Source organism: Trichechus manatus, unplaced genomic scaffold, assembly GCF_000243295.1.
Source record: "Trichechus manatus latirostris isolate Lorelei unplaced genomic scaffold, TriManLat1.0 scaffold00009, whole genome shotgun sequence".
Classification (NCBI taxonomy): Eukaryota; Metazoa; Chordata; class Mammalia; order Sirenia; family Trichechidae; genus Trichechus; species Trichechus manatus.
The window spans coordinates 3,781,014-3,807,805 of record NW_004443945.1 but is presented as its reverse complement, the minus strand read 5'-3'; the positions used below and the strand labels follow the sequence as shown (position 1 = coordinate 3,807,805).

At 37.2% G+C, this 26,792-nt stretch overlaps 1 protein-coding gene across 2 annotated transcripts in view; it reads left to right on the top strand.

The window, feature by feature from the left end:
- The first annotated feature begins 1,935 nt into the window (after positions 1-1,935).
- LOC101356280 (Bloom syndrome protein) overlaps positions 1,936-26,792 on the top strand; it is a 57,314-nt gene continuing 32,457 nt past the window's right edge. The window contains exons 1-10 of one of the 2 annotated variants that reach the window (XM_023725960.1): positions 1,936-2,633; positions 4,040-4,202; positions 7,145-7,272; positions 11,062-11,194; positions 11,495-12,186; positions 14,107-14,298; positions 16,762-16,880; positions 17,690-17,803; positions 19,486-19,584; positions 20,535-20,683. In XM_023725960.1, the coding sequence (XP_023581728.1) occupies positions 2,303-2,633; positions 4,040-4,202; positions 7,145-7,272; positions 11,062-11,194; positions 11,495-12,186; positions 14,107-14,298; positions 16,762-16,880; positions 17,690-17,803; positions 19,486-19,584; positions 20,535-20,683 (2,120 nt within the window). In that variant the 5' untranslated portion in view covers positions 1,936-2,302. Of the gene's footprint in view, positions 2,634-4,039; positions 4,203-7,144; positions 7,273-11,061; positions 11,195-11,494; positions 12,187-14,106; positions 14,299-16,540; positions 16,568-16,761; positions 16,881-17,689; positions 17,804-19,485; positions 19,585-20,534; positions 20,684-26,792 lie in introns of those variants that run through there. The other variant, XM_023725961.1, reaches the window with a different exon arrangement.

Sequence of the window (26,792 nt, the reverse complement as noted above, 5' to 3'; positions counted from 1 at the left end):
GTTTTAGGAATCAGCTTGTCAATTTCTGGGGCAGTTCTGCTCTGTCACATGGGGCTGCGATTCTATGGCACCTAACAACAGCAACAAGCTGTACGTTATCCCAGGCAATAGCTCAGCAGTATACATTTTTGGTACACAAAGGATGTAAAATATACTTGGTAAAAGCATTCTTTTAGGTTGAAACTAGCTGATTATGAAGCATAGTATCTTGCTGGTAAACCACTTGTCTTATTGGTAGTGCTGTTTCTTCTTTACCCAATTTTGCCCTTGAGTAGAAAATTTGGAATGAATTCATTTGTTCTTTGGCTATTTTTCCCTTCTTACTCTCTGTCCAGCTTCCAGTTATCCTTCAAGCCCAGACCAGTTCCCATTTTTCTGCAAGCCCTTTCCTAATAATCCGTTTCTGAATCTGCCCCTAATGTCTTTTGTGCTCATTTTAACTTTGGGGGGGAAACTTGGTCATTTTGTTACTTGGGTGAGCCTTCAATTAGCTAACGGTTATATGTTTCAAACGTCACCAGTTGTAAATTCACAACACCCTGTTGACATAAAAATGTCTCTTATGACTCAGGGCACAGCTGGGACAATGTCTGTTTGAATCAAGTCTCCCTTCTCCAGTAAATATTGTGATTAATGCAAAGTATGTGACTCCACTGATACTTTCTGCTTCACTTTTTAGGATCATGGCTGCTGTTCCGCAAAACAATCTACAGGAGCAATTGGAGCGTCATTCAGCCAGAAAACTTAATAATAAATTAAGTCTTTCAAAGCCAAAATCCTCGTAAGTAATTTGGTTGGTTTGCTGTCATGAAAACACTAACACACTGTATCATACAAATGAGATGTCTGGTTTAACCCCTTCATTGTACAGATGAAGAAATGAAGCTCAGCGGTTAAATGCTTTTCCTACTTTGCAAATTAACGGCAGAGCATGTTTTTAGCAGTTGTTGTTGTTGTTAGGTGCCGTCGAGTTGGTTCTGACTCATAGCGACTCTGTGTACGAACAGAACGGAACACTGCCCGGTCCTGTGCCATCCTCACAATCATTGCTATGTTTGAGCCCATTGATGTAGCCACTATGTCAGTCCATCTCCTTGAGGATCTTCCTCTTTTTCGCTGGCCCTCTACTTTACCGAACATGATTTCCTTCTCCAGGGATGAGGTCCCTCCTGATAACATGTCCAAAGTATATAAGACGAAGTCTTGCCATCCTCCCTTCTAAGGAGCGTTCTGGCTGTACTTCTTCCAAGACAGATTTGTTCATTCTTCTGGCAGTCCTTGCTATTGTCAGTATTCTTCACCAACACCATAATTCAAAGGCATCAATTCTTTGGTCTTTCAGGTCTCAGTTTAGCTAGCAGTTTCTAACTCTTTTCTCCCATAAAACTTTTATTAGAGTAGCAACATGTAGTCACATTTGAATCTCTTCTCTTTCATTTATGCTATCCCCTTCCTCTGGAAGAGGTATTAATTAAAGACTACCAATCTGAGAGGGATTTCCTGCAAATGATTAAAGTGCTCGGCTGCTAACCGAAAGGTTGGAGGTTCGAGCCCACCCAGAGGCATCTTGGAAGAAAGAGCTGGCAATCTACTTTCAAAAAATCAGCCATTGAAAACCCTATGGAGCACAGTTCTACTCTGACACACTTGAGGTTGCCATGAGCCGGAATCAACTCGACAGCAACTGATTTTTACCAGCCTAAGCAAGTAGTGGAAATGGCCTGAGTACTCTCAAAACTGAATAATTAGCCTCTGAATAGGAAGGATCAAAGCATACAAAGTATTATTTAAGTTATCTTATATGCTTTAAAAATCAGAGAGGGATATGGCTTCTTTGCTCATTTAATTAAAGTTTTATAGAATTAGTGAGTTTGTTAAAATAATCTAATTCAAAAAAAATCTAATTCAGTTTTTTCAATTGTTTTTCAGAGGTTTCACTTTTAAAAAGAAAACATCTTCTGATAACGATGTATCTGTAACTAGTGTATCAGTAGCTAAAACGCCTGTGTTAAGTGATAAAGATATTAATGTTGTCGAGGCCTTTTCCTTCAGTGAGCCTTTACCCCACGCCTCGAGTCAGCAGACTAGGCTCCATGACTTCTTTAAAAATGCTCCAGAGGATCAGCAGACCGCAAGAGGTGGTTCAAAACCATCATCACCAGATTTGTTGCAGACTCCACGGGAAGTTTTATGTACTGCCCAAAACACACGAGCTATAAGGGAGTCCCATGATGTTGCTTTCAAGAAATTAGAGTTCAGTTCTTCAACAGATTCTTTAATTACCATCAATGATTGGGATGATATGGATGACTTTGATATTTCTGGAAATTCAAAAGCATTTGTTACACCACTTAAAACTCACAACATAAGAGTAAGCACTGCTCAGAAATCAAAAAAGGATAAGAGAAACTTTTTTAAATCACAGCTTCGTAAAGCAAATACAGTAAAGGCTGACTTGACTCCCTCCTCTGCCGAAAGCAAGCAAGTGGATTTGACTAAGGAAGAACAGGATGACTCAGAATGGTTAAGCAGCGGTGTGATTTGCATCGACGATGACCCCATTTCCAAAGGGCTTATAAATGAAGAGACTCAGGAAAGTCACTCTTCAAAAACTCGTTTAGGAGATGAAAGAGGTAAAAATTATTTTATCTTCATTTCAGTATGTTGGTTAATTTTGTTTATTGAAAGCTAGGCATTGGGGACAGCAGTGAATATGATACAGCTTTTGTCCTTAAAGATCTTAGAATCTGTAGAGGTACTTAGTGTGCAGTCTATTGGCCACATTCTTGGGGCAGGAGGTACTGATGGAATGGAAGGTTTTCTTCTGGGGTGGTTTTTGTATTCTTACCAAGGAGAGCTCTCTGATTTTACATATGAAGAAAATAAGGCCCATAGGGGTTAAAATACTTTGTTAAAGATCTATGGCTGGTTAGTGGTAGAACTGTGAAGTAAAACTAAGCCTTTTGATTGGAGTTCCTTTATGGTTTAGATGCTATTTAAGTATTATATTACCTTCAAATTATATTCTGAATAGGCCTTATAGTTATTAGATGTCCAAAATTTAATAGCTGAGATCAACCATATGTGGAAGTAACCCACCTTATGAAATAGTTCATAAATATGAGATTAAAATTTTGAAACACCTGCATCCCATCAAGGTTGCTATTGGGTCAGAGAGGGCTGAAAAGTGATTGACAGTAAGCAAAACTAGTCTAATCAATTGTGTTGCTGTTTTTGAAAAGAAAGTTCAGTAAAAAGTAAACCCAAAACCAAAATCCATTGCCATCGAGTCGATTTCAACTCATAGTGACCCCTATAGGACAGGGTAGAGCTGCCCTATAAAAGTTTCCAAGGCTATAAATCTTTACAGAAGCAGACTGCTACATCTTTCTCTAGCCGAGCGGCTGGTACGTTCAAACCACCTTTTTGGTTAGCAGTCACGTACTTTAACCACTGTGCCACCTGCCAGACAGCAACAATTTGGCATTATGTTTTTCAGGCTGGTCCTAGAGAGAGACGCTGAATCTGGTCGACTTAAATAGCTAGGAAGCCTTTGTGGTACAGCTAATTTGTCTGTACCCACAGCAGTGTTTATGCAGTTATCAGACTTATTTGTTGCACTTTAAACCCTATGTATCACAATGGTCCGATCCCATTGTGCGTGGGATCTCCAAGAGTCGGGGGTCAACTTGACAGCAGCTAACAACAACAATCGTTATCTAAATATGAGTGAAAAATAGAAAAATGAAAATACTGATATTAAATATAGGTTTCATAACTTAACTGGAGATGATCATGAAAATCTTTAAGCAAATCTTTGGCCTCAATCCAGCATTCATTAGATTTAACTCATTTGACTCAATAATCATTTGTAAAGAAATAGGCCAACATTAATGTGTGAAAGGAGAGGACTTATATACAAAGTGGTATTATCATTTATGACTTGCCCAAAGCACTCACTCTTAAGTGCTTACTCCCTGTTCTTTCTATCCCTTTAATTATTTAAAATAACCTATGTTCACCAACTGTTTTTCTTTAGATAATAGAGAAAAGAAGAAAAGTTTGGAAGAAACTGAATTACACTCAACTGAGAAATCTCCATGTATTGAGCTTGATGAGGATGATTACGATAGAGATTTTATTCCACCTTCTCCAGAAGAAGACGTTATTTCTGCCACTTCTTCCTCTTTAAAATGCTTTAGGTAAAATAGATAATTAATGAACATTATTGTTTGTTTTTGGGATAGCTTAAATAATTTAATTTAGTTATGTTACATAGTATCATTTCTATGTACGTGTGTTTTGTGCTTCTGCACAGTTTATTTTACATCCAAGTGAAAGCATAAAAAATCCCTTTGTATACATTTTATTTAATTGCTAGCATTCTAAAGATGTCAAGTCCCATTATGATTAATTACGTGGGACTTCCAAACAATATTATGTAGTTGATTTTGATATAAGGAATATTTTCTTAAAAATATTTCCAAACTCTTGGATATGAAAAGACAAAGCTAACCATTATTTGGAAAGTGAATTAGTAAATATGTCTTTTTTTTTTAATCCTACAGGATAGAATTATCCATTGTATTTGTTATTCACTGAATTTTAGCAAATTGTTGACATGATTATGGTTAATTGGTACTATTGCGGAGAAATAGATACTCCGTATAGCCTATCAATAGCTAAAATGACTAATTTTCATTGTCACCCCCCCCAATCTAAATTGAAGTCCTATTGAGTTTTAGTGTATATCCCTATGCTATTAACCAATATTTTAATGAGAAACAAATCCCTGTAGTACATCACTTTATTTAGGGGAAGAAGAAGGAAAGGGGGGTGTTTGTGTGCATAACCTGGTTTCTCATGGTTTGTATTTTAATAGATGTGTTGAGATATTTGAAGAGGCAGGAAAGATTGAAGCACGATTACTGTTTGATGACAAAACTAACAACTATAAGAGCTTCCCTATCCTCTTTTCCAATAGAAATTCAGGCAGAATTGTAGAAAATTAGAACTGAGCAAGAGTTCATATAAATTCTTGATTCTGCGTTAGCATTCTCATTTAACAGGTAGAGCATCTGGGCCCAGGGAGGAGCAGGATGAATTGCCCAGGATGACACAACTGATGGCAAATGGACTCAGTATAGTGCTTTCTCCTGTGCCACACTGATTCCTTGTTGAACACTTGGCTTTGTTCTTTATTTAAAAAATGTGTATTGCACAAATAACATTGTAGCCACATTAACAGGAATCTAAGCAGAGACAAGAAATACCCAGTCCCACAATTTCAACAAACCATTTTCTTTGTTCATGTTCAGTTTTGACCCTTCTCTTCATTTGTGTATGATTTTTTGCATTGTTGTAATCAACATGTAACTGTAATTTTAAATTCTGCTTCTTTTCTCCTAACATTATTTTTTAGGGTGGTTTCCACATTGCTACATAATCTTTATTCCTTTTAATGGCTACATGATTTATTGAGTTGTCGTACCATAATTAACCTAGACCTTCAGAAATTAGAAAATGATTATTTACAAAGTAGATTCAATATATTTCCCATTGCAGCCCAGTACACGTATTTGTATATATTTCAAACTGATAAAAAAATTTCATGAATGATATTTTTAACTGTGTGCAATGCACCCTTAAATTTTCTGTTCAATTTTATTTCGTTTTTTTTTTTTAAATGCTGACCTCTAAGTTAATTTCAGAGGTGGAATGGTCAGACAATATATAATAGAAAAGAGAGACTGTTTTAGTAACTCCTGTGTCCCAAACCTCCTTAGCTGGCCCTCATAGTTCTCCATCTTCTGGCCTCAAACTACTACTTTTTCAGCTGTCTCTCCAGTTAGGCCCTTTCAATAACCCTGAACTCCAGTAAGCCTCATTGGTCAAACCAACAATCTGGAAATTATAAGCCTATGTCTTTTAATATAAGGCTATATCTTCAATTATATGTGTTATTTTTAAAATTATATAAAACAATTACTCATCACTGTTTTGATTTAGTTAGAGTATTCCAGTACAAAATTGTGCTTGATTAGAGTTGATTCCTGGATATCAAGCAAATAGAATTGTCGTCTTTATCTCTCCTTCATAGTTTGTCATTTTTCCCATACCCATTATTCAAAGTTTGCTCAAATCCTAACCCCTTGGTGAAGCTTTTCTTATCTTAAGCACTAGAAAGTGTTACTTTTCTTTGAATTTCCACAGTACCCTCTCTTTAACACTTAATTAGTACTAATTTATTTTGTTACTTTTTAAGTATTTTTATATCTAATCAGACTGACTATATTTCTCTATATTAATTTGTGAGGGGCCCTGGTGTCGAAATGGTTAAGAGCTCAGGCTGATAACCAAAAGGTCGGCAGTTCGAATCCATCAGCCGCTCCTTGGAAGCCCTGTGGGACAGTTCTACTCTGTCTTGTAGGGTCACAGTGAGACGAATTGACTCTATGGCACACAACAGCAATATATTTGTGAATAATATGTATGAGTTAGTTACATATATACATATACCCAGATACACATATATACACATTGGCATACTGGCATAATAAGAAAAGTCCAGATAAAGTGCTTTGGAATCCCAAAGAGATATGTTAATAACCACCTGCTGGAGAAATAAGAGAAGTTAACATTTGGGCTGGGCCTAGAGGAACAGATGTCATTTGGGTAAGAAGAGATTGTAATGACAGGCAGAGGCAAAATCCCTAAAATAGACACTACAGGGCTTATATGAAGAATATAAGCCATACAGTTTGACTGGAGCCTGGCTTATTGAAAGGGCATAATTAGAGACAAAACCCTGGCGTAGTAGTGGTTAAGAGCTACGGCTGCTAACCAAAAGATCAGCAGTTTGAATCTACCATGCTCCTTGGAAACTGTATAGGGCAGTTATACTCTTTCCTGTAGGGTCTCTGTGAGTTGGAATTGACTCATTGGCAACGGGTTTTTGGGACCAGAAGATGGAAGACTGAGGGCCAGCTGAAGAGGTTTTGGAAATATAAAAACATGTCTCTCTTTTCTATTATATATTGTCTGACCAGTTGTGGGAAAATATTAGGGGGATGAAAATTACACATTATTTTGGCCCAGCCTATGTTATGATCAGCTTTACATTTTTTTTTTTTTTTTTTTGTAGTATGGTAGAAGACCTTGACACCTCCGACAGAAAGAAGGATGTTCTTAGCACATCTAATGACCTTTTATCAAAACCTGAGAAAATGACTGCTCAGCAGCCTAATCAAGCAACCAGCACAGACTGTGACGGTACAAAAAGTATTTTAGGTGTAGCACATATTTCAACTACTTACTTCTGAAAACAAAGTAAAATTGTATTCTCGCCCCGTGGCTGTATTGCATAAAATGGCAAATTCACAGTTCTTTTGTTCTCCTGTCATACAGTGATCCCTCTTCATTAGTTAGCCAGCATTTGCTTTGAACACTTCAGGGATCATAAACTCATAGACTCACAAGGTAGTTCATTCCCTATTTTCAAAATGCTACTTATTATAAAATTATTTCTCATAGTGAGCCAGAACTTACCTCCCTGTAACTTTAACCCTTGTGAGGTAAATCTTAAGCTCCTATAGGTCTTATTTTTTTCCAGGCTAAACATTAAATCTGTTCTTTATAGCTAATGAAGGAGGCCTAGTGGTGCAGTGGTTAAAGTGCTTGGCTGCTAACCAAAAGGTCAGCTGTTCGAACCCGCCAGCCACTCCGTGGGAGAAAGATGTGGCAGTCTGCTTCTGTAAACATTGACAGCCTTGGAAACCCCGTGGGGCAGTTCTATTCTGTCCTACAGGGTCGCTATGAGTCAGGATCAACTCGGCAGCAATGGGTTTGGGTTTTTTGGGGTTATAGATAATGATTTCTAGACCTTTCGTCCTCCTGGTAGTTCTCCCTTGTCTGGGTCTTGATATCCCTTTAAAGTTTAATACTTTTTTTGTTTGTTTGATTTTTTTTTAATTCATTTTTTATTTCTATTAAATATGTAGTATAAATAGTCAGATAGGTCTACCAGAGTCTCAGAAACGGCAGTCCCCTTTCCCATTCCTGATTTCTATTTCCTAGAGGCTCCTTCAGGCAGGAGATATGTGTCCTCTTGTTGTGGGAAATGTTCTAGTACTATTTCTTTTCATTTTCCTCTTTTTTTTCCTCTCTTCACTCTTCCTGGAACTTCTATTATTTGGATGGTAGACCTCCGTTAATTATCTTTTCTATTTTCCACGTCTTGCTTTATTTCCTTCTGGGAGATTACTTCAATTTTATGTTTAACTCTTCTATGGAATTTTTCAATTTTATCTTATCAGTTTACAAGGGCTCTTTTTTCATCCCTGGATATTTCTGTTATGCATCCTATTCTTGTTTGATGAATGCTATGCTTTCGTCATGAGGTGTGTGTATGTGCACACGTGTGTGGTGTTCTTCTGCTCTCTTTGTGTTGTTTCTGTTTCCTCCGATATTTTTCTTTTGGCTTGTTTGTTATTTTCGTCTCTGAATTTCCTGTTAAAATTTCTGAACTATCTGATGTCCTAGACACTATCTTAAGTGCCTTACAGTATTAACTAATTTAATCCTCATGACAGCTTTTTAAGGTAGTTTCTGTTATCCTTATAGATAAGGAAACTGGGGTACAGAAGAGGTAAATCACTGCACAAAGTCATAGGATTAGAAAGTAGCAGAGCTTGGATTTGAAGCCAAGCCATCTTGAGGCTCTTGAGTTCACATATAATCACTGCACATAGTGTCTCTACACCATTATGTTTCACTGTTAAAGTGGTTGACTAGGACAGGGGCAAGGACAGAGTCCTAGAGAATGTCATTAGAGGCCTCACTCTCAACTGACACACGTCAGTTCATTGCCACTTCTTGTTCAGCCAGTTGCAAATCTGCCTTCCAGGCCATGTTTCTCTCCCTTGTCCATGGGGATACAAAAGACTTGGTCATAGGACTAGGGAAAGTTCGAGGCCTGAGGGGGAATGGGTGGAGCACCGGCTACAGAGTGAGGAAGACCTGAGCTAGAAAGACCTGACTCCTTCTCCTCCTGGCTGTATGACTATGACAAATTAGGGTAGCTTCTCAGAACCTCAGTTTTTTCTTTTGTAAAATGAGAATACTATCTACCTTGCAGTGTAGCTGTCAGGATTCAAGGTACAGTACCTAGTGCACTGTAGGCCTTCAATAAATGTTATCTGCCAGTCTAGTTATCCTTTCAAAGAAGGATATACATTAAGATGGCTGATTTGCTTTTATGAACTCTTGCTAACTCTATAATTGTTTCCTCTCCTTCTCAGAGCTCACAAAGCAGCCGTTTTATAACATGTTCTAGAATTTTGACTTGAATTGACATCAAGATCACCAGTCTGTAGTTTTTGGCAATCACGTTTGTATTTTTTTTAATTAGAACAATGTTTGCCTGTCTTTACTATTTCATCAATTCTCCTATTCACTAGATAGATGCCTCAGGTATCAGCAACAGTGGCTCCAAGATCTTGTTTGTGTGTTTTCTTTGTATTCTGTGGTGTAATCTGTCTGGATAAGGAGATTTGAGCTCCTTTCCAATAGCTAGGTGCCCTTGTATCTCTCTCTCTCTCTGAGCCTGTCTTGGCTTTCTGTTCTTTCAGACCATTGTTTATATTCCTATTTCCAATCTGATGCCCGTTCTCTCTCAGAGAAAACAGAGGTAAAATAGGAATTCAGCAGTTCCACTTTCACCATCTCACACCTCATGCCCCTGTTTACCTCAGTCACCATTAGAAACACTTTGGAGTTTTTCACCCATTCATCTCTTCATCTGGAATTTGATAATTATGTTAAAGCCAGAATGGTTTGAATGTCCGGGTAGCTGCATCCAGTTTGCCTTTGGTTTAGCTTAGAGGTACCTAAGCTTTAGTATGCAAAAGAATTACTATACAGAAAATGATACAGACCATACTCTATGACTGACTTAAGGGATTTTTCAAGGGCGACTTGCACTGTACTCAATTTTGCCTTCCTTGCTGAGGTCTTAAACTATTGCCTTCGTAAGAATCCCCTTCACTGGAGTGGTGTGCAAGTGAGGCACGCTGCCTTTCTAAGAGAGGCAACATTTCTGCTCTGTTTGACCCTATAGCACTGTCTCTCCAAACAGTGGAGAAAATATGTCTGTAATGTAACTGGTATATCTCCCCGTGACTTAGCACTTAGTTTATCCCTATTTTAGTAAAAATCATATGGACATGATTCAAGAGTTACAATCCAATAGTAATCATAACTTTTGTTGGGAATAATAAAAATAAACAAAAAATATGGATTGGACTAGCTGGATTCAGATGTCCAAACATTGTTGTCAAGAATTTCTCTCACCCCTGCCTTTTCTACCCTCTTCTGTCCCATCTCTGCATCTCTCCCCATTTCTTTTCTGTCTCTGTTTTCTGCTTTCCTTTGTGTTGCTCTTATTCCCGAGCTGTCTTTTCCTGTGGGGTTGCAGAGAGGGTCACCAGTAGCTTTCATCAAACCTGCTGAAAAAGGAGATGGTCTTTCTGAGTTATTCTAAAAAATGCTGGCACTAATTCTCACTGGGCTGCCTTATATCAGATGCCCAGTGAGGGCTCAGGAGAGGGGTGTATCTCCAAAAGGAAAACCTGGGTGCTGTGTGTACTGTGTCCATTAAAGGGAAGCGTGGATGTCAGGCAGACCAAAGCAACAGGTGAGGGTATTGCTTGTCCAACCTTTTATGACACACCTTGTGTGGGCACAGTGAAATTTATGCCTGAAGTTAGGAAAAATTCTTGGTAAATTGATACCTTTGTGCCTTCTAACTTTAAGAGAAGTATCAGGAATTCAAATGAAAACTCATTTATGAGCTTGAGTCCACCAGCCGCTCCTTGGAAACCTATCGGGCAGTTCTACCCTGTCCTATAGGGTCGCTGTGAGTTGGAATCAACCCAACAGTAACGTGTATGTTTGTTTATGATCTTGTTTTTAAACTAGTTCAAATTTTACATGTATAAATATTTCAAATCTTAGTCTTTTTTGTTTTCAAAGGAAAAAAATAACAACGTAATTACTTTATAGCTAAACAGTTAAGTTTACAACAGCAGCTTATTCGTGTGATGGAGGACATCTGTAAATTAGTTGATACTATTCCTGATGATCAACTGGAAGCTTTGGATTGTGGGAATGAACTGCTTCAGCAGCGGAACATAAGGTATCTTGATTTTTCTCCTTTTGGAATCTATCTGATTGCATTTCCACTGCTCTAAGCCAAAATTGAACAGAGCAAAATTTCCAGGCCTCCTGGCCAGGAAATTGTTTAGGATGATCTCATAACATTTACTTTTTGAAACTCTTCCTTTTAGCGTTTGTATTCAGTATTTTAAGATTGAAAAAAAAAAGAGGAGCTATTTTGCCATGATGTTTGTTTGGAATGAAAACTGAAGATACACTTGTGTGGCCTACCATCATAGACTACTCATATTTAGTACGGTGTCCTGTTTTCTCTCTTCAGAAGGAGACTCCTTGCTGATGTGGATTTTAACAGAAGTGATGCTGGTTTTCTTGACTCACTGTGGAGATGTAGACCTAATTTACTTGATAACTCTGTGGAAGGTGCGGCATTTTCACAGGGTGATTTCTGTCCTACAGAGAATTCTGTTAAGGAGTTAAACTTCCCACACCTTCCTTCAAATTCCATTTCCACTGGGGAATGTTTACCGACTGCTACCCCAGGAAAGACAGGATTCTCAGCCACCACTAAGAATCGCTTTGAAAGACCGCTATTCAGTTCCCATTTACAGAGGTCCTTTGTAAGTAGCAGCTGTGCTGAAACACCAGGGAGAGAAGAAAGAAATGGAAGCTCTTATTTCCCAGGCAATGTTCTCACAAGCACTGCTGTGAAAGATCCCAGTAAACACGCTGCTTCAACAAATGACTTAGAAAGAAGAGAGGTTTCAGAAATCCAGGCTTCCTATGATATTGATCATTTTGACATAGATGACTTTGATGATGATGATGACTGGGAAAATATAATGCAGAATTTAACAGCCAGCAAATCTGCCACAGCTGCCTATCCACCTATTAAGGAAGGGCGGCCAATTAAATCTGTAGCCGAAAGAATTTCTTCAGCCAAGACAAACTGTCTTCCAGTGGCATCTGCTGCTCAAAATAAAAACTTCTCAGAATCAACTCAAAATTACACGGGTAAGTTTAAACCAAATTGAATGCTTATGTATTACATGAAAACAAAACTGTCCAAAATGGGAATTGCATGAGAAAAACCACAGCAAGCCATCACTGCCTGAAAACTACATTGTTTCTATGCAAATTTCTACTGATAATATGAATTACAAATCACAATTTCAAAAGCAAGTTGCTCTTTTGTCTCTGTAGCAGCTGTAGTTTTATAAAATGTGTAATTATAACCTATTGTAGTAAAGCTTTAAAGTCATTACAAATGTGCTTTGCCTTTAAATGAACATTTTTTAGTCCTTAAAACAATAAAGCTCATGGGGGCCAATTTTTTGATGATTTTTTGGGGGAAGGGCAAAAGCAAAGATGAATTTATATGCTAAAAATAAAATTGTGTGTATTTTTAGACTTCTGCATTGGTGAGAATTGATTAATTTTTAAAGTAGAGAAGCAAGTTCTATATCTTAAGATTTTAAAATATAACGCAGTCTAAAACTTATTGCTGTCAAGCTGATTCCAACTCACAGTGACCCTATAGAGCAAAGCTGAACTGCCCGTAGTGTTTCCAAGGAGCAGCTGGTGGATTCGAACTGCCGACCTTTTGGTTAGCAGCTGTAGCTCTTAACCACTACACCACCAGGGCTCCAAGGCAGTCTAAGAAGAATATAAAGTCAGAAATTTCTTAAATGAATCAAATTATTCTTTCATGAGACCTTAGAATCCTTTCATTCATTCAAAGGTATTTATTGAATGCCTACAATGTGCCAGGTACCATGCTAGGTTCTGGTGATATTAAGATGAATGACAAACAGTTCTGCCCATTAGGAGCTCACAGTTTAGCAAGAGAGAGAACTTTTTGGAGGACTGAAATTAGCAGAAGAAAGCCAAAATTAATTTTAAAACCTTACATCAACCCTATAAAGTTATCACAAATTTTTTTTTTAATGAAAACAAGTTTGTATGTGCAAGGTTTTAAAGTACAGCCCTTCCTATTTTTGCCATTAATGACTTAATACCATGGAAGTTGTTCTTATAGTTATGCTGTTGACCTTTAAAATAACCACTAATGGAATTATTTTTGTATCATGTTAGAATGTGTCATACTTGATGTTTGCGATTATCTTTGAGACAGTTGATTGTTGGAGTTAGAGTAACTGCCAAAACTGGTGTGAGTACCTCTTGTTCTCTGTGCTGAACCAGAGTGGAGGCAGCAAGGGTGCAGAGCAGGGGCAAATGTGAGAGACGTTATAAAAAGAGGAATCAGGAAGCTAAGATGTCTCTAAGGTTTCAGACCTGGGTGACTGGGAGACTGTGACACCATTAATAGAAATAGGGGGTCAGGAGGCAGTCAGATGTGGACAAAAGTTGAGGAAGACTATTTTAAGACTTGATGAGCATAAAGTGTTGGTAAATCATTAGGGTAGAAATGTCTTGCAGACAGTCAGAGATGCATGGCAGGACTGAACTTAGGAGAGATGCCAGTCAGGTCTTAAGTGAGAGACTAGGCATTCTTTGCACAGTGGTGATATTTAAATCACAGAACTAGGAAAAATCCAAAAAAGGAATGTGTAAAGACCCTAGTCCTAAGTATCTGAATGACTACCGTATTTAAGAGGCAGACGAAGGAAGCAGAGTCAGGAAAGGGAATTTAAAGTGAGTAGAAAACCCATGATTGTCTTGAAGGTCCAGGGAGAAGAGGAAGGAGGGAATAGCTGGTAATAGTAGGTGCTGCATAGAAGTCAAGGGAAGACTTGAATTTGGCCCTCAGGAAGTCTCTGGTGGCTTTGAGTTTGCAGTTGCTAGAAAGTGATTGGGGAGGAAACCCCAGTAAAGCGTTAAAGAAGGAGTACATTGCAGGGCAATGTATGTCAATGATTAACTGACTTGTTACATTAATGCCCTGACTTTTCTTAACATTAATTATTTTCTTAGACAAGGCTGAGCAAAATTTTACACCCAGAAATCTGAAACACAAGCATTTCCAAAGTCTCAATTTTCCTCATACAAAAGAAATGATGAAGATTTTTCATAAAAAATTTGGCCTGCATAATTTTAGAACTAATCAGCTGGAAGCGATCAATGCTGCACTGCTTGGTGAAGACTGTTTCATCTTAATGCCCACTGGTATGTATTTTTAGACATGAATTGGCAGGAATCCACTGGCAGATGTTAATGAAAGCTCTTTAATAGAAATAAAAAGAATATCTGCATACCTACCCAGAGTTTCTATCGCTTAGGGACCTCTAAACCTCCTGTGCCGTAGTAAGAAAGTTTATTACCTCATAGCCTCTTTTCTGGTTGTTGACCTGATAATGCTATATCCCTTTCAGATTTTCAACTCAAAGCTTATTGTGTTGAATTGATCTAGAATTTCTTTCTCTTCAGGAATTTTTCCCTTTTCTAGTCAAAATCTGGAAAGCTAACAAAAAATCACTGTCAGAGAGCAGGACCATTTCTAGCAGTTTATTTGGTAGCAGCCTAGTGATGCATTGTGGTTAAAAGCAGCGGCGCTGGAGTGATGGCCGAGTTTAAAGCTCAGCCCTGCCACTAGTGAGCTGTGTGACTTGGGGCAAGCAATTTAACTCCCTAAACCCCAGTTTCCTTATGTATGCACTTCATGGAGTTCCATGGGAATTCGTTGTAAAGTATGTAGGTTGTACTTTGTTGGCTCCAGTTTTGAAGAAGTCTGGGACTTTTCATTGTGTTACTAAAGCTTATAGCGGCTGTTCAATGATATATAGTCACTCAGTAAGAATTTTAAATAAGCAGCTAATAAGTATTCCATAACAAGGTTGCTATACTTCTTTAGCTATTCGTGTCTAATAAATACCTGATGGCTTGTGTGATAGGAAGAATGGAGAATTTGGAGTGTCAGTCTCTAAGTGGAAGTCCTCCCTCTGCCTTTCACTCATCTTGTTGTAACCTTTAGCAAGTTAGCTATTGCCGTCACTGTTAAATAGTGGGAACTGTGCTTCTGTAGTTTTGCAAACTGATTCTAACATTTAGATAATGTGGGCTTAGTAATCAGCATTTTCAAATTTCATTAACTTGTTGGTCACTCTGTGTCTTCCATTTCAACCCCAATTTGATCCTATAAAACTCTAGAGCTGGAAAGGACCCTGCAGTGATCCAGTCCTGTGATTTCCAGGGCTTTCCATGGGCCTTTAGGGTTTCAAGAGACATTTTTGAAGACCCTTCCATTCCTATTTCAACCTCTTGATTTATCATTGTGTGTGTATACAGATTCCAAATAAGATTTTTTTTAGACAAAAAAAAAAAAAGTTTGAAGACCACTGATCTAGGACATTTTACTGATGTTGTACATAGGGTCGCTATAAGTCAGGACTGATTTGATGGCATCTAATGACAACAACAAAATTGAGGTATATTAAGATAAAATGACATATCTAAATTCATATAGCTAATTAAGGGCAGAGCAGAAACTAGAACTTGGATCTCTTTGTTCTCAGCATCCTGTTCTTTTCCTTGACATTTACACATATATATTAAAGTGAAATTTACTTACTGTACACGTGAAAAAGAAAGACTGTGATGTATAAAACCCAAAACCCAAACTTGTTGCCATTGAGTTGATTCCGACTCATAGTTACCCTATAAAACAAAGTAAAACTGCCCGCCGTAGGGTTTCCAAGGCTGTAATCTTTACGGAAGCAGACTGCCACATCTTTTTCCCACAGAGCAGCTGGTGGATTTGAACTACCAGCCTTTTGGTTAACAGTCAAACATTTAACCACTGCGCCTCCAGGGCTATATAGTAATATACAAAAGCAAATCAGAGTCCCAGAAACTTGCTGGCACCAGCTTCTACCATTAGTGTATGGATGAAGTAGAAGAACAGGGAATAAGCACTTTAGTTATCACTAAATGTATTGCCATTTTGAACTAGAGTTATGTGGAGAAAAATTTTTTTGGTCTCTTGAAATTTCTTTATCTTCTGTTTAATATGCACAAATGTAGTTCAACCCTTTTATTTCAAAGGAAGATTGGAATTATTACCTTACTGAACAGAGTAGAGTAGTAGGAGTAAATGCTCTGATATTCACTGTTCAGAGCTTCATACTAATGATTTAAAAAAAACACCAAGATCCTAAAAGTACCTTCGGGATCATCAAAGAAATATTAAACCATGTTCAGTATGGTTTAGTGCTGTATATTTTATTATGTTCTACTTCTTTAAAAATTATTATATAGAAAGAAATTTTCATCCTAGTATTATGTTAATTTGAGCACCCCTTGTTACTGCCAGAAATAGAAAGTTTACTGCATTTAGATTTCCCTAGTAGACTTTTTAAGTAATTCTATTGCATTTAAGTTACCTGTCTTGAAATTTTGCTTTTGCAGTGGTATGTGCCTATATAAGATGTCCTACAAGGTAATTATGACATGTTATTTAAATTGCCAAAATATTTTGGCTCATTCAAGTATGGCAAATTGTTGGCACCATGGGGAATATCACTTAGTGTTCTGGTAGTTATTTTAATCATTATATGTGATCTACTTTGTAATTTTGCCTTCATGCTCTTAGCATAGAACCTGACAGATCTGTTTTTTCACTGTTACTCTTAGGAGGTGGTAAAAGTCTGTGTTACCAGCTCCCTGCCTGTATTTCTCCTGGGGTCACTATTGTCATCTCTCCCTTGAGATCACTAATAGTGGATCAAGTCCAAAAGCTGACTTCCTTAGATGTAAGTTAAAATAAAACACTAGCAGTTACAATGAAAATGCAAATGAAACATGCTATAAAAACAATTATACGTTAATATGCCAGATAACCTTTTTATTAAATAGTTCAGGAATTGTAAGAATGAAGCATAGATAACCTTCTGCTGTTCAATTTGATTTTATGCTAATAGAATGTTTTTTAGTAGGAAATTTTTACCTGTATTTTGCTGATGTAATTTTTTTTTTACTAATATGAAAGTATTTCTCTTTTTATTGTGGATAGATTAGCATAGTTCTCATTCTCTTATATCTTAAAATGTATACACGTGAGCATGCACACAAGTGTATTTTTTTCCTCATGGCTGAGTTTAAGGTAGTATATGAGTGCACTCTGCTAAATCCTGCATCTTGTGATCAAACAAGGTCATGAGCCACCACCCCTCAGCAAGACCACTGGTTTGACTTTTCTAGAAGAATGTCTTAGCACAGTGAGGGTAGTCATTCTTCAGCCATTCATGATATTGCAGCCCCTTCATGGTGATTATACTTTAAAACCTGAAAGTACGTTTACATTTTTTAAAAATGTAGCCATACATTAAGACTGGAATCTCTTGGATGTTGAATTCATATTTAGCTTACTTACAAATATGAAATAACTAGGAAGACCAAAAGAGCATTGAATTTAAAATAGATTAATATTTCAAAGATGTAATTTGTATGAAAAATAGAAAAAGAAGTGAACAATGGGAAGAATATTTTGAGTTATGCTTAATAAGGATTAATTTGTAAGATGTATTAAAATTTTTCAATTGTTTACTACTTTTATACTTAGATTCCCGCTACATATCTGACAGGTGATAAGACTGACTCAGAAGCTACAAGTATTTACCTCCAATTATCAAAAAAAGACCCAATTATAAAACTTCTATATGTTACTCCAGAGAAGGTTTGTATTTATATCATTATTTTATAATATGATATTGAAGCCCACCAAAGATACATAAATTTTTAATTTTTTTATTTTGACATAATTTGTGATGCACAGTGGAGTACAAAGAATCCATGTGTACCTTTCTCTCAGAAGCTCCAAATGGTAGCATTTTACTACAATTGCTTTATCTTTCTCTTTATATGTATCTTTTTCCTGAAACATTTGAGAGTAAGCTGCAGACATGATATTCCTTTACCCCTAAATATGTGTCTGTGCATTTCCTTAAAACAAGGAATTGTCTTACATAGCCACAGTACCCTTTGCCATCAAGTCAATTCCAACTCATAGCAACCTTAGAGGACAGAGTAGAACTGCCCCATAGGGTTTCCAAGGAGCAGCTGGTGGATTTGAACTGCCGACCTTTTGGTTAGCAGCTGTAGCTCTTAACCACTGCGCCACCAGGGCTCCAGCCACAGTACACTTATCAAAATCTGAAAATGTACATTGATATAATACTATTACCTAGTCTATAGACCTTATTTAAATTTTGTTAGTTGTCTCAATAATGTGTTTTATAGTAAAAGAAAATCCCAGATCATGGACTGAATTTAGTTATCATGTCTCTTTAAATCTACTGTAATCCAAAAGTTTTCTCCATCTCTCTGTCTTTCATGATCTTCACATTTTTCAAGTGTGCAGGCCAGTTATTTTGAGGACTGTTTCTTAATTTGAGTTTATCTTATGTTTTCTCATGATTAGATTCATGGTGTTCATTTTTGGCAGGGATATCACAGAAGTGAAATGTTCTCAGTATATCCGATCAGGAGGCACTTGATGTCAGTTCATGTTAGTACTCATGATGCTAGTTAACTTTGATCACTTGGTTAAGGTGGTGTCTGCCAGATTTCTCTACTGCAGTTATTTTATTTAATTCATAGGTATTCTACTGGAGAATACTTTGAGACTATATAACTAACTTATTACTCATCAAACTTTTACCCATGAGTTTTAGCATCCATTGATGAGTCTTCCCTGAATAACTTATTACTATAATAGATGCTGATTTAGCTGTCATTCTACTGTAAGGAAGAACTTTCTGTTTTCCCCCACATATTTATTTATATCAGTATGAAATCATACTGAGGATTTTTTAATTTAATTCAGTGGGTTATAATCAGTTATCACTGGTATTTTGATATTTAGATTTGGCCAGTAGGAGAGCCATCAAGTTGGCTTCTGTGTCCTTTTGACATGTCCCTGTCAAGATGTGTGTGTTAGGTGTGCTCATTGCTACTAGGAAGTCATTGCTTCTAGGCTCTGTCAGTGGACAGAGCTAGGAAATATACATTTACATATACAGATACACATGTTTTTCAAACATAACACATCCGTAACTCTGTTACTAATGGAAACCTGCTGATCCTCAGATGTTTTGAGGCTGTAAAAAATTTTAGGAACCTCTGACCCAATACGTAAACTGTTTACTGCATGTGGGTGAATGTTCTAAAATGTCAGATTTGCTGTTTTCTATTAATTCTGCTATTCGCTTCGTAGATTGAAATAAGAACCAATTGACATGGAGGTTGTAATACATCTTAAGTTGTGATGGAACTTAAGGACGACAAAAGCGTTAGGATGATATGGCGTCTATGGCTTTCAAACTGTCTAATATCTGTACTAATACATTTCTGGGCTAGGTCTGTGCAAGCAACAGGCTGATTTCTACTCTGGAGAATCTGTATCAGAGGAAGCTCTTGGCACGTTTTGTTATTGATGAAGCACATTGTGTCAGTCAGGTAAATACTGTTTTTATGTCTTGAAATATCAAGAAATATGTACTAGTAACAGTATCATTTTCAAAATTAACAAGAAACCCACAGTGAGTGAACTGTTCTGCAGTTTCACAGAATAAGGTGGTTCTGTTTTGTTGGTAGCCATTATTGATGATTGTGTACATTTTGTTGAAATTTTTTAGGGCTTTTGTGTGTGTGTGTTTTCCGTTTATTCATCCTGTAATTAATTAATTCACAAACATATAGGAGGGCCTGTTTGGACCAGGCATTGTTTGAGATTCTGGAGATATAATCCTGAACAAGGTAGAAAACTTCCTGTCCTCAAGCTACTTACAAGAGTTAGTAGAAGATGAACTGAAGGATAAACAGGAGCCAGATCCAAAAAGGCCTGTTATGCTGGATTAAAGAGTTTAGATTTTATCAAGCAGGTAGTGTGGATTCATTGCAGGCTTTTAATGAAGGAGTAACATCATTAGATTTTCCTTGTTGTTGTTGTTAGTTGCTGTCGAGTTGATTCCAACTCATGGCAATCCCATGTGTGCACAGTAGAACTGCTTCATAGGGTTTGCAAGGATGTGAATTTTTGGAAGCAGATCGCAAGACCTTCTTTCTTGGTGCCTCTGGGTGGGTTTGAACCACCATCCTTTCGGCTAGCAATCAAGCAGTTAACCATTTGTGCCACTCGGGGGCCTTAGGAAAAGATAAAATATCGTATTTATCTTGTAGGTTATAAACAGTCATTGGACTATTTTAAATAAGATATTAAAATAATCAAATTCCTATTATATTAAAATAATTTTCCCAGGTGTGTTCTGGAGATTGAATTGGAGCAGGGCAAAACTGAGTAATCAAAGAAAAACATAGTGGACTAAGGATATTGACTAGTTTTTGCTCTTCACGTAAGGAAGATCCAAGTAGTCTGAAAGTAGTCCTCTGTTTTTTTTTCCAACTAGTGGGGACATGATTTTCGTCCAGATTACAAGAGAATGAATATGCTTCGCCAGAAGTTTCCCTTGGTCCCGGTGATGGCTCTTACTGCCACAGCTAATCCCAGGGTACAGAAGGACATCCTCACTCAGCTGAAGATTCTCAAACCTCAGGTGTAAGTGTTTGCAAGTCATGAATTTAAAAACCCTAGGGCAGTGGTTCCCAGACTTCGCTGCACATTAAAATTACCTATGAAGCTGTAAAACTCCCCATGCCGAGTTGTATCCCATGCCAATTAAAATAGACTGTTTGGGGCTGGGAGCCAGTATTTTTTTAAAAAAGATCCCTAGGTGATTCCAGGAGCCCTGGTGGCACAGTGATGAAGCAGTCACCTCTAAGCAAAAAGTTGGCGGTTTGAACCCACCAGCCGCTCCGTGGGAGAAAGATGTGGCAGTCTGCCTCGGTAATTATTTACAGCCTTAGAAACCCTACTGTGCAGTTCTCCTCTGTCCTATAGGGTCTCGCTATGAGTCAGAATTGACTCGGCAGCAATTTTTTTTTTTTTAGGTGATTCTAATGTGCAGCAAATTTTAGGAACCAGGGCTCTGGGACTTTTCTTCACCTACTAAAATTAAAGCACTATCTCAGCATCTGTCTTGGAAGTAGGAATAAATTACATGCTATATTTTTTGACCCTGGTATAGTCCCAGTGATAAATTAGGTTTTATTTATCTCATTTTGCTTTCCACACATCCCAGAGTATACTTCATGAAACGAACAAATGACTTTGGGTTCTCATTTTCCCATAAAGTTCTAGTTATAACCAGGATGTTGAAAACAGCCCCGAAACTATGTGTAACAGCTGTTTTACTTTGTTTTCATCTCAACAGCAAAATGCTTCTTGTTGCCACCAAATCTGTAATTACTCAATAACAAGAACTTCTATAAAAAATACCCCGTATATGTAGGTAGTTGTTAGATGCTATCAAGTCGATTCACGGTGACCTCATGTATGCAGAGTAGAACTGCTCCATAAGGTTTTCAAGGCTTGTGACCTTTTGGAAGCAGTTCACCAGACCTGTCTTCTGAGGCACCTTGATATGAGTTCAAACTGCCAGCCTTTTGGCTAGTAGTCAAGTGCATAACCATTTGCACCACCCAGGGATTCCTATACGTAGGTTGTACTGGATTATTTTGTGCCTGTACCTCAGTTTAGGAGCCCTGGTGGTGCAGTAGTAAAGAGCACAGGCTGCTAACCAAAAATCAGCAGTTCAAATCCACCAGCCGCTCCTTGGAAACCCTATGGGGCAGTTCTGCTCTATCCTGTAGGGTCAGTGTGAGTCGGAATTGACTCAACGGCAACAGGTTTGGGTTTTGGTTTTTATACCTGAGTTTGTAGAGACAGGTGCATTCTCTGGTAGGTTCATTCATTCAGCAAATATTTATTGAACATCTACTGTGTACCAAGGTTAAAATATTTTTTTCATTCTAATTTATTAATGGGTGCTTTCAGTTTGAGGTATAAACATTAATCCAAGGTGTGTGTAAAGAAATAATGACTGTAAAGGATACTGGAGTGAATTTTTAAAGCACACAGTTTTTTCATTTGGGAATAAAGACAATAAGCTGTATCTACAAATATTGTAAGCAATAAAAACAACAACCGTAGACTCTAAGAGGGTCATGAGAATAACTGCAAGTTCCCTATGGATCTGAAGGGGGTCATGAGATTAAGCTAGCTACAAAGACCTTTGCATATTTAACTGGCAGTTTCTAAATTATCTGATCTAAAACAGGGAATTCAAGCACTTTGGGCTTCTTCCAGCCTTTACGTTGTTTGGTTCCAGCCCTACAATCTTTGTTGCTAGTAGTTCTTTTATACAGCACTAATGATCATACTTGAATGCAAGAATCTTATAGTCCTTAGAATAATGTGTGTGTAATCACAAAATTTGGAATGGATTATTTTAGTTTAATCTCACTTTGAGAGGGGTGTTTGTATAAAATAAGCTTTTTCCCATCGGCTTAGGCTGGATGCAATCTGTTATTTTAGATCAACTATACTAATTGGCAAACGCCCAGAGTTAACAGAAATGATATAAATTCCATTCACCTTTTGAGTAACTTTCTGTGAATACCAAATGTATGATTTATGTTTGAGCAAACATTGCACATGTTTATCCAGAGGCAGACACCTTTAATCTCTTTTCGTAGTAATGTGGGGAGGTGATCAGCCTGGAAAAGCAATAGATTGTATTTTCCTGAGTCTAGTACACGGTGCCTTGAGCCTCATTGGTAGATGTGAGTCCAGTGTGCAAATTTGGGCAAGTCATTCGACTCCTTAATACATTTGGTACTTTTATATTTGGGAGTAAATCCCCTAGTGGAAGTAGAAGATTTTAGCGAACACTGGTACTGATACGTTATTTCCTGCTCTTCTTTTCTGCCGATAGACCTTTTTTTTTTTTCTTTTTTCTTTTTTTTTAATTTGCCCAACTGTTGCTGTTTCAGGGCTCTGGTGAAGTCACGTGTCCCTCAGTTTGGAGCTGTGGACTCCCACTTTCCTCTCTTACTGCCTATCTGTAATGATATTCTCCCTATTGGGAAGATACAGAATAATGAGACAAGGCCGTATACATTACTCTTAAGAACTTTAAAATATGAACTAGGGGATAGCAAAGAGACAAACAAATAAACAGTTAACTATAATGCAGCAATAATAATAGCTAGCACTTCCATATCTAGTCCATCCTATATGTCAGGCGCTGCTCTTGGTATTGTACGTTAACTCATTTCTCCACACAAAAGTCTTATGAGGCATGTACTCCTATTTTCCCCGTTTTAAAGATGAGCAAACTGAGGCACAGAGGTTTTAAATAATTTGCGCAGGGTCATACACCTAGTAAGTGTTGGAGCAGAACTTAAACCCAGCAGTCTGGCTTCAGGACCCATTTAAATACTACACCAAATTGCAGAATGAAGTAAGTGATGATTAGAGATGTTAATTGCAACTGTAAGAACTCAAGAAGGCAAGATGAACTGTAACCAGAAGTAACAACTAATGAAGAGGGGTCAGAAAGAGTTTTATAAAGAAAGCAAGCCTTGTAGGATGGGTGCCCTTTTAAAATTTTGAACAGCTTTATTGAGATATAATTCACATTCTGTAAAATTTATCCATTTAAAGTATACCATTTAATGTGTTTTTTAGCATATTCACAGGATTGACCTGCACTACTATCTAATTTTAGAACATTTCTGTCTACTCTAAAAGAAACCCTATACTCATTAACAGTTAATTCCCATTCCCCCTAGACCTAAACAACTAATATGTTTTCTATTTCTTTAGATTTGCTTATTTTGGACATTTCATATAAAATGGAATTATGCAGTATGTGATCTTTTTGTGTCTGGGTTCTTTCACTTAGCATAATGTTTTCAAGTTCCATTCATGTTGTAGCATGTATCAGTACTTCATTTTTTTTATTACCAAATAATATTCCACCATATGGATACTCTGTATTTTATTTATCCATTCATCAGCCAATGAACCTTTAAGTTGTTTACATTTTGGGGCTATTAGGAATAATACCTCGTTGAGCATTTGTATACAAGTTTTTGCATGGACATGTTTTCATTTCTCTGGTGTTGAATGAGTATATACCCTGGAGTGGTATATACCTGGAGTGGAATTGCTGAGTCATAAGGTTAACTCTGTGTTTAACCTTTTAAAGAATTTTCAGAGTGTTTTCCAAAGCAGCTACACCATTTTACATTCCCACGAGTGGTGTATAAGGGTTCCAGTTTCTCCACATCTTTGCTTACACTTGTTATTGTCTGTCTTTTGGATTATAACCATCTTAGGGGATGTGAAGTGGTAGATGAGTGGCATTTTAAGAGGTGAAAAGTGGAAATTCAGGGCTGAAGATTCTGGCATGAAAGTATCCATTGGTAAATGGAGAAATGTAGAGAAAGGATAACCCTCAAAAGATGGCTTGAGGCCAGATCATGGAGTGTCTTGCATGCCATGATGGTAAAGTCTTTGCACTTTTGTCTGTAGACATTTTGACCTGGGAAGTTACTTGATCGGAACTGTATGGTAGAATGATATCCTGGCAGTGGATAGAAGATGAAGTGGAGGAATGAGATTGGAGGCACAGAGCAGCTTCTTAGGAGCCTATTGCAATCATGTATGAGAGAGATGATGGTGGTGGCAACATAGAAGGGGAAGGACAGAGTCGAGAGAGAGCAGAGTTGAATCACCAGGACTTGCAACTGGTTAAGAGGAGAAAGGTGGGCATAGTTGAAGCTGACGCGAGTTTGTGGCATAAGTGACTAGTACCATTGACCATAACGAAAGATGCAGGAAGGGACTGGGTTAGGTGGGGGGGAGGGGAGGGTAAGTAATGAGCCTGATTTTAGATTTGTGCTGTTTGGGATGTTTAACAGATAAGTGGAAATGTCTAAAATCTTTGTACTTTTTTTGGTCCTTGTACTTCCTTAAAGAATTTTGGAAAACATGTACCTCCTCTCACATCTTTAACCTGACACCTAAAATTTTTCATCATAAGCTTAGGTAGTTAAGGAGACTATGGTCTTTTGTAAACATCAAGGTTTTTAAACAAAATTGTTGCCCCACTCTTTTAAATGTATCCAATAAATAATAAATATGGTAGTGCTTTTGTACCCCTTGTCATCCACTTTAAAAATATATTAAAATTTTTTAACTCTCTAACAGATTTTTTTTTCTTTTTCTCTTTGAACTCATACTTCTTTTTCATTTCCCCCAGAGAATTTCCTCCTAAAGTAATATATTTTTATGCATGAAAGTCTTGTTGCTAATTCTATCATATCTACCTGCAACAAAAATATGCATATAAATTAAAAATTGTTTTTATACCAAAATTTTCTTCTGTATTGAATTATCATTACAATCAGTAGTTCATAATTGATCAGAGCAGCTTAAATATATTTGTAAGTAATTATTAATCATAAACTTTGAGAATATGTCTCCTAATAAGACTTTTTTTTCTCAATTAGTTCACGTATGTGTGGATGAATTGAATCAGTTCCTACTTTCTATATTCATAGACGTAAGCGCTGAGAAACATTGCTCACATAAACACATAGACGGGAATGGAAGGCATTTTACTGTACAGTAACACTCAATTATTGAATTCCTTCTGACCTATATGCCAAAAATTACATAATAACTAGTCATCAAAAATTATTTTTAATGATCTGTCAGCTGACAACAAGGTCCTCTAAATTTTGTGGAAAGCAAAGAATTGGAAACCATCTTAACTGGAAAAATAATTCATTGCCAGATCATTAGCGTTATTCACTTTTCTTTTTCTGGGAAATATACCCAAAACAAGTTTTACCAAGACTTATTTCATGACTATTAGATATTCTTGTTACTCTTTCACTTAAAGCAGCCCTATATCCCAGTACAGTCAGAAGAGTTAGGAAAAGCAAACTGTTAGTTTTAGTGCACCTTTTCTAATGAAATATTTTTTTAACAAAATGCTTTTATTATATAATAGACTTTAAATATAGTTTTGTCAAAACATTGGGGCTACAGATTTAGCTCTTTCAAATAATGGATAATGACTACCATGTAAACTAATTGGCAAAGCCAATCTTCATTGCCAAGCCAATCAGCTAAATTAGACACATTTTTATACAAAAAAAGGAAAAAAGAATCTTTTAATTCAAATAAACTTTTTTTTTAAACAAGAGTGTCTTCTTTATTTTATTTTTTTTTTGCCAATTCAATTTTTTTTATTGTTGTAGTTTAAGTGAAAGTTTACATTTCAAGTTAGTCTCTTACACAAAAATTTATACATACATTGTTATGTGACCCTAACTGCTCTCCCTATACTGTGATAGAACACACCTCCTTTCCACACCTGATTTCCCAAGTCCATTCAGCCAGCTCCTGACCCTCTCTGCCTTCTCATCTCACCTCCTGACAGAAGTTGCTCATTTAGTCTCATGTGTCTACTTGAGCAAAGAAGCACACTCCTCACGAGTATCACTCTATGTCCCACAGTCTAGTCCAATCCCTGTCTGAAGAGCTGGCCTTGGAAATTGTTTTAGTTCTGGGCTGACAGAGAATACAGGGGCCATGATTTCTGAGGTTCCTCCAGTCTCAGTCAGACCATTAAGTCTGATCTTCTTATTAGAATTTGAGTTTTTCACTCCACCTTTCTCTTGCTCCATCCAGGACTCTCTTTTGTGTTCCCTGTGAGGCACCATCTAGTTCTTCTGGTCTCAGGCTGATG